The sequence below is a fragment of the Vitis vinifera genome, chromosome 18, assembly GCF_030704535.1.
Source record: "Vitis vinifera cultivar Pinot Noir 40024 chromosome 18, ASM3070453v1".
Lineage (NCBI taxonomy): Eukaryota > Viridiplantae > Streptophyta > Magnoliopsida > Vitales > Vitaceae > Vitis > Vitis vinifera.
Window position 1 is genome coordinate 7710517 of NC_081822.1, and position 8519 is coordinate 7719035.

At 33.6% G+C, this 8519-nt stretch overlaps 1 protein-coding gene across 1 annotated transcript; it reads left to right on the forward strand.

Moving 5' to 3' along the window:
- The first annotated feature begins 5895 nt into the window (after positions 1 to 5895).
- Positions 5896 to 7086, forward strand: LOC100255841 (LOB domain-containing protein 38). Its single transcript, XM_002285214.4, has 2 exons — positions 5896 to 6350; positions 6470 to 7086. The coding sequence occupies exons 1-2, from the start codon at positions 6167 to 6169 to the stop codon at positions 6952 to 6954; spliced, it is 669 nt and encodes a 222-aa protein (XP_002285250.1). The 5' UTR covers positions 5896 to 6166; the 3' UTR covers positions 6955 to 7086.
- The last annotated feature ends 1433 nt before the right edge of the window (positions 7087 to 8519 follow it).

Consider the following 8519-nt stretch of genomic DNA (forward strand, 5'->3'; position numbering starts at 1 on the left):
AAATCTTAAAGAATTGAGTTTGAAGAATTTACTTATCACCTAACATAATAATATATACAAGATTTATTATTGGTTATTTATCTAAAGATATAAATTTAACCATTTTAAAAATATTTTATTTAGTTTTAGTAATTCTAATTAATTTCTTATGTTAACATTATTATCAATAATATTATTTTCAACTTCCTAAACAATAATAATTAATTTAGTGAGTTTCCAAATTTTTATAAAATTCATATTCCTTCCTAATTCTATCCTAATTATTTATTTCTTTATGTATTTAAATCAAATTAAAACTTGTACCAAAAATTATTATTATTATTATTATTATTATTATTATTATTATTATTATTATTATTATACTAACTAATACCTTTTTCTTTTCCACTTTTTAAATAATATTCATGGACTTGAATTTTTATTTTTACACCAACTCTACCATTTATTATCATAATAATAATAAAAACATTTCTCTTTTTTTTTGTTTCCTCCCATTTAACTTCCTTCCCAATCCGTCCAAACGCATCCATTTTTTTTGTAACCCTACAGGCCTACACTACACTGCTATACACATCTACTTTTTTTTTTCTTCATACGTCCAGAAAAATCACATTATTTATTTATTTCCTTTTTCACACCCTATAATCCATATGTTTTCTTTTTCAAAAAAAAAAAAAACCTCTCATTATTTATGATTTAGAGTGTGTTTGACAGTAATTTTTAAAAGTATTTTTACTATTTCTAATACTTGAAAATTTTTATTTTTCAAATATTAAAAATATTATAAACATTTTCTAAAATCACTATCAAACACACATTTTTTTTTTCATTTGAATATTCGAAATTCCCCTATTTTCATCAATAAAACAACATATATTCATAAATTTTTAATATTGTAATTTAAAAATTAAATAAACTAACCCTAATTTAGATTGAAATCTTTCAAAGAATTTTTAACTGTTCAAAACTAATTAACGAATTTAAAATAATAATTTAAGGGTCAAAAATCTTACTTGAAAAATTGATCTTCAACTCTAAACCTTCAATTTTTTAGTCATACATTCTCTGATCTTTTTAATCTCTGTGTAAAAAAGTTTTTTTGAATAAAGAAGTTTAAAAGCAAAAAGACTTTTCTACCCTTATTAAATTAATTAATTTTTTTCTAAATTAAGGCTTTACCCCTAAATTGGGTTTGAGGCATTACAAAAGCATAGCATTGGGAATATCCAATTCCCAATTGGGGATATCATGCAACCATACATCACCTAAAAAATTATAAGATTTTTAGAACTTTGCTTTTATATTTTCTATTTTAATATAAAGTGAGAAAAACTATTACCTATTCATGCACTTAAGAGGTGTCAAATGGGTCGCGTTAGGCCAGTACAGGCCAACGTGTCAAGCTATCAGACCGGCACGACCCACTTAAAAATCGTGTCAGGTCGTGCTGACCCATGCAAGACAAATAGGTGGTTTGGCACGACCCATAAGTCCACGTTCTAATCGTGTGGTGTTAGGTCGGGCCATGTCGTGCCAGTGGGCCGTGGCCCATGGGTGTGCACTTTGTTAAAAATTTTAATTTAATTTTTTAAATCATTTTTTCTTAATTTTTTTTCATTATTAAATAAAATTTCTTTTTGTTACTTTAAACAACTCTAATAATTATATTTTTTTATTTTTTATACACCTTTAATAATTATACTTTTTATTTTTTTTACATTTATATTTATCAAGTTTGTAATTGTAAAATTTATAGAAATGTTAGTTTTTTGTTTTTAAAAATAGTAAAAAAAATTATATTTGAATTTGTTTATTTTTTATCAAAATAAAAATAATTTTAAAATAATGGAATATAAAATGAAATGAAATATAAAAAAATAATTCTTTTATTCAATATTTCAATAAATTACATGAAAAAATAAGGAGAAAAAAAAGTGAGATAGTTGATTTACTTTTTTACCTCTAAAACTAGTTGGTATATAATTATTGAGAGGGGTATTATAGATATTTGACATATAATAAAAAGTAAAAAGTGAAATTTAAAATGGCCAAATGGGCAAACACGGTGGGTCGACGGGTTGTTTCTTTAAGCCTAGCACGACCCACTCCTTTGGGTCGTGTCGACCCAACCTACTACAGTGTTGGGCTATGTCGACCCGGCCCGACCTTTTGGCGTGCTGGGTCACGGGCCAAAATGGGAGGCCCAATCCAATGGACACCTTTATGCACTTTAATAGTGCTTTCAAATTTGTTCCAAAGTTGCCCTCAAAAGTAAATGATAATTGTACTTTTATTTTTTTTATTCCTCTCATATCAACTTTCTCTCACATCTCACTTACCACTTGTCAGTTCCCATTTTTTTTTCTTTATTTTCCTTTCTTACCATCATATTTATTGTCACCTATTATATTTTTTATTATCATTTTTCTTCTTTTTCCTTTGACAAATTTTAAAATATGCTCATGTATTCTCTCATAAAACTTTTTAAATTTTCATTTTTTTTCATTCTCTAATCTTTCCATATTTATTGATTTTAATTATTTTTTAGACATATTAAACTTAAAATGATAATATATAATAAATAACTAATATAACAAATTAAATAAAAACAAAAATATATAATGGATAAAAATGAAAATATTATTTTACAAATAATATACTTGATGATTTTAAATATTAATTATAATAATACATTTGATAAATTAATATTTAAATTTTAAAAGTTTATTTTATTATTTAGAAGTTTATGATATAAGATTTTTTTATATTAATGCTAAATAAAAGATTTATTTATTTTGAAAATCTTATTACATGTAAAAGTAAAAATATTTTTATAATACTATTTAAAAAAAAATGTCAAAGGAAAAAAGGAAAAATAACAGTAAAAAATATAATAGGTGACAATGGATATAGTATTAATTTAAATTTTATCTTTTCGGAAATGACTTTTGTTGACTATGAAAAAAAAAGTATTAATTTAAATTTTATTCATTTTGCAAACCTCAATAAAATTCAATATAATTTAGTAATTTGGAAAAAAATACACCCTTTTAAAAAAAATAAAAAATTATTACTATTATTATTTAAAAATCAAATATCTTGGAAAGTATATATTTTTAAAATTGTGTATATAAAAAATAACTAAAAATATGTCAAATTTTTTTTTTAAATGATATATTTTTAGAGTATATTTTTAAAAAAATTAGTTTTCTAAAAATAATAAATTTTCAGGATAATTATTAAAAAAAGATTTAAAATCGAAAAGTTTATCAAACATTATGGTATAATATAATTTTGAAGAGTATATTAGTTTTTTCATATATTATATTTTGTCAATCAATTATATAATTTATACGAATCAACACTTAATTTTTGGGTCAATCCAGGTCTAAAACACAATTATTTTAAAAATAAATTATACATATACTTATTGACCTATATTAAAATGATAGTACACTTTTTCCTTTACTTTAAAGGATAATTTTGAAATAAATTTGAAAGCACGATAATTTTGGAACAAATTTGAAAGTAATATTGGGGTGGATGAATAGATACACTTGAAAAGGTAAATAAAAATCTTTTATTTTTTTTAATCATTGCATGATTTACCATTGCAGTTTTTAATATAAGACCAAGTACTATCGTTTACCTCGTGTCACTTGTATTTTGGTCCACTTTCTATTCCCCGTCTTTGCTTTTCCCCGGTTGAAGTGTCACCAGTTGCCCCTTTTGCAGACAAAAAGGCTGTGGTAAATGCCAAAATAGTAGTCTCTAGACTCTAGTACATGGTTTCCTTAGCACTGGACCACCGGGAGCAAGGTGAACAGGTCAAATATAATAGAGGATGAGATTAGTGGACGCCACATGGCCTTTCAACCCCCATGGAAACCACGAGCCCTCCCCAATATAATATTATTATAAGTTTGTATGTGAATGGCTTCTATTTGCAACGGATTTACCAAATTTTCAATCACCTTTTTTCAGATACTTAAGTATCCAAGTACAAAAGTGGTGGGAGAAATGAAGTGTAATTGGAGGTGGGGTGGGAAGGAAGTTGTTTTCAATTACAACCACAACGGCAATAGCATTCTAAAGCTTCTCTCTACTAACATCGTCACATATCCAAATTGTATTGTTGAAATGACTCAACATTGCCTTCCAAAATTAGAAACAAAATGCAGCATTTATAAGCTCAAACTACTCAAGTCAATAAGGTTGGGTTCTGAGTGCATGTAAAATCAAGTAGAGTTGACAAATATTCAGCTGAATTAGCTTCAGTTCAAAAGTTTTTCTTACCACTGATGAAGATTTAGACCCCAAGAAACCGCCATTATCAACAGTAGATAATTGACTTTATTCAGTGCTGCTCCCTATGCTTATAATGAAAAACACAGACATACCAAGACCAACGTTTAGCGATTAGTATAGTATGTCCATTAACTGAAACAATAAACTTCCAGGTGAAGTGTGTTTCTAACTGTAAACAGTGCTCTTTCTCTTTCCTTTTCCTTCATGCAATTTTAAACATTAGTATGCGATCTTCCAGAATTATTCACATGGTTGAAGAACACCAAATTTGACAAATATTGTGCATAAAACGGAGTCTACTGGAACGCACTCCCGGATTTCTTGTAAAGACAATAGCAAAGCAGTGTAGAAATGCCTCCATGTACCTACTCCACTTTAGAATGCTATAATCAATTTCCAGAACCACCAAGACACTTAAGGCATCTTGGACATATTTTCTTGTCTGGAAACTCAGCTGAAGTTTGTGAAAACATCTAAAATCTGAAGTTTTGGCCAAAAATATATTTTTATCCAACAAATCTTCAGAATTAGCAATTGATCAGCCTGGCTTTTTGAGGTGAACTAATTCAAAGGTCAGCCCGTGCATGAGTTTCCATGAATACTTGCATATTCATGCCTGGAAGGTTGAATTGTAAAGGGCCACGATATCAAAAGAGTACTACTGTGTGACAAACAAACAACAAGCTCAAGGGTATTACAATGTTTGGACATCATGTAAGAAACCCTGGAGAATGAATTAAGACCATTCATCATCACCTATGAATTAAGACCACGCTAAACCATGGTCCACTGGAAAATTCCCAAAGTGGGAACTTTCTTATTATTCTATGTGTTTAGATATATAATAATAATGCAAGGATTATTGCCGGTGGTGACAAAAGGCGTTGTTGGGCTGCCTGGGTTATCCCTTGGAACTCTGCGTATTACTAGAGTGATGGAGAGAAAATAAGTGCCCAAGTGATTGAGTTTGAATAATGGGTTCTTTCAAGGCCGATTAAGAGTAAATAATTAGAGGAGAGAGGTGCAGGGGAGCTGGGGTGGTGGGTGGTTTTTGTAATAATTCTCAAATTTCTAGTATTCACTGGCGGGTAGTGTGTAGTAGATTCCGATTCATTCCATCTGGTATGGACGGTGATGGAAAATGGGGAAAATGGATCATGATGATAGCAATGAGCAAAGAGAAACAAAATTTGAGTGGATTTATAGGAAAGAGGAAATGAAGAATGGTGAAAGCAAATCATAGTGCACCCTTGTTTCAAAGTGGGAGCCCACCCAAATGACATTAGTTGACAAGGTTTTTTGAGCATAATAAATAGAGGGTGAATAAGATATGTGTGTGCTGGTGAGCGAAGCATATTAATACTCAGAATATTTTGAGTTTTTTTTTTTTTTTTTTGAGAACAGGGAGTGGATGCGAAGAAGTGATCAAAAGAGGAATAAATGAGAAAAATAAAATAAAGAAGAGAGAAGAGAGAAGAGAGAGTGAGATAATCATATCCTTACCCAAAAAAGTAGAAGAAAACAAAACTTGAAAAGCAACCGCATGCGAAAATCCAATGGTGGAGATTAGAAGAGGAGATGGCCGCGAAAACACGGAGCCGCTCGTGCCCAGAGTTTGGAAGATATTCCAACAGCAGCATAGACTCCACCGTCAATCAAACTCAACCTAACCACAGTTACCTTTAACCTAACCCCACCACTGGCCACTATCCTCCTCTCTCTTAACGTCCTCCAAGCCTCACTCCCTCCTCCCCACTTTCTTCTTTGCTTCCAACTCAAGAAACACATTTCCTACTACCGTCGGATCGGAAATCCGGGGGCTGGGGGCGGGGGAGAGGAGATCTGACGGTCAGGGGAGATGAGTTGCAACGGGTGCCGCGTTCTTCGAAAGGGATGCAGCGACTCATGCATTCTGAGGACGTGCCTCCAATGGATCGAGAACCCTGAGGCTCAAGGCTACGCCACCTTGTTCGTCTCTAAGTTCTTCGGCCGCAGCGATCTCATGTCCTTCATTTCTGCGGTGCCCGAGAACAAGAGGCCTGGTATGCTTTTTCAATCTATTCTTTTCTCCTTTATCGTTTTTGGAAAATGTTTTATAAAGATGCTTTCTTTTTGTTTTTTCTTTCCCTTTGTTGTTGTTCATATGCGCGGTTTCTTTCAGCTCTGTTTCAGTCTCTTTTGTTCGAAGCCTGTGGGCGCACTGTGAATCCAGTGAACGGCGCCGTCGGTCTTCTCTGGACTGGTAATTGGCACGTGTGCCAGGCAGCGGTGGACACAGTTCTCGCCGGAGGCACCTTGCGGCCGATTCCCGGAATTCTGGCCGGACCGATCAAACCAGGTTTCGATGAAGCTTCTGCGACGTTCTGTACCGACGCGTGGAAGCTACGTGACGCATACTCGCTGTCGAAACCGTTCATGCGTGACAATGCCTCTGAGGAAGCCAAAAGAATTGAGACTCAACCGCCTCACCTCGGAATCTCCGCGACGGCGCGCTTCTCGAACAAGATCAACGCCGGGAGAGGGAAGAGGTCGGGTACATCGTTTTGTTCGGAAGGATCATCGGGAACGATGAGCTACGATGGAAGTGACGATGATCGTAACATGTCTGGATGCCAAGAGCGGAAGCTTCTCAACCTTTTTATCTGAGCGGAGGTTTTTGGTGTTGAAGTTGCCGACGAGTTAGGACTCAGTGAGTGGTCTTAATGTAAAAGTTGTTTTTTTTTTTTCTTTCTTTCTTTTTCTTTTTCTTATGAATAAAATTTTGGGAAATTCGAACCATGTTGCATGATCGGAATTGGGAGCTGGTGGGCGTGGGATGAAATTGAATGGGGGAAAAGTGAGGTGTGGGCTGTCAGTTAGTGAGTAGGTGTGGAAGCCACCATGGAGTTGTCCGGAACCGTACTTGACTTTAGAAGCGGGTGGCCAACGGTGCAACGGTGCCACTGCGCCACTCTCTCAACATTATTCATCATTCGACACGTACATGCTGTCATATTGCCCCTGTTTAGACCACCTGGACGCTTGCATGTTTCAGACCCTCTTTCACTTATTATTGGCCCTTCTAAATATCCTTCTCCCCACCTCTTCAAATGTCTCTTCTATTTTTTTGGAAAAAAATAAATACATATATTTGCAGTTAAAATGTTTAAGAAAAGAAGATATTAGAATTATAAGTTTTTCTTCTAAAAAAAATAAAGGTGCCATATGATCCTTTGAAATTTTTTAGGGTTATCACGATTTGCAATGAAGTTCATACGCAGCAATTTCGAGGTCAGTAGAAAAATGGGAATAGAGTTTATTTGAGTATAAACAAATGAACAGAATACTTACCGCGAATCACGGTGTGATAAGAACACATTAAGATATGTAAAATATGCAAATGAAAGCGTGGTAAATAACAGGTGCTCAAGCACCAATGGAATTGAGCATCTCAAGTCCTTTCTTTTTTTATCAAAGTCAAAATAACAAATGAATTGACACGATGTATAGGAAAAGGGGAAAGGGCGCATTAAGGGTTTAATCATGCCTTTTTTTAATTTGGAGGAGTGGAGTTGGTGAATACTCAAAGATTTAGGTTTTTCCCCAATCCATAATTTAGGAATGAATTATGAGCCTTCCAACCGCCCAACCTCCCTTTTCAACCTTCAAACATCCTTAAACTTAATTAGATTGAAGATTTTGTTTCACCCAATATTTTCGCATTGACTAAACGTGAAACACTAGAGAGTACAAAAAATATATCAACTTTCAGCGCCCCATTTTAGTGATTTCAAGGAGAGGGTTAGCGATTAAAAATATTTCACGTCACTAAATTATTATTCATTTGAGAAGCGGGCAAAAACATGGTCGAAGTTACTTGGAATTGGGAAGCAGAAATCAGAGACAAGTAGTCGGCAGTGGGCAGTCGACTTTTTGGAACAGAAAAGTTTTGCTGGTTCCACCAAAATTCACAAGAAAAGCGTGTTGAGTCAATAGTCATATCATCATTGGGATGGTTAGCCAAAACAGGAACAGGGAAGAGATGCAGTGCAATGGAGATGGGAACTGACTCTCACAGAGAGGAGGGGATGAACTGAAAGGAGAAGAGGAAGGGGGGTGGGGTGGGACCCGAGCAAAGCAACAAATGGTGGGAAGCACGTCAGCCTCCTCCACAAAATCCTCCTCCGTTGGAAGTGGGATCCACGGCATCAACCCTAACCCCCTACACCCCC

Coding starts and splice junctions, on each gene's coding strand:
- LOC100255841 (XM_002285214.4), top strand. CDS start 6,167: ATGAGTTGCAACGGGTGCCGCGTTCTTCGAAAGGGATGCAGCGACTCA. Junction 6,351..6,469: donor GCCCGAGAACAAGAGGCCTG/GTATGCTTTTTC, acceptor GGTTTCTTTCAG/CTCTGTTTCAGTCTCTTTTG.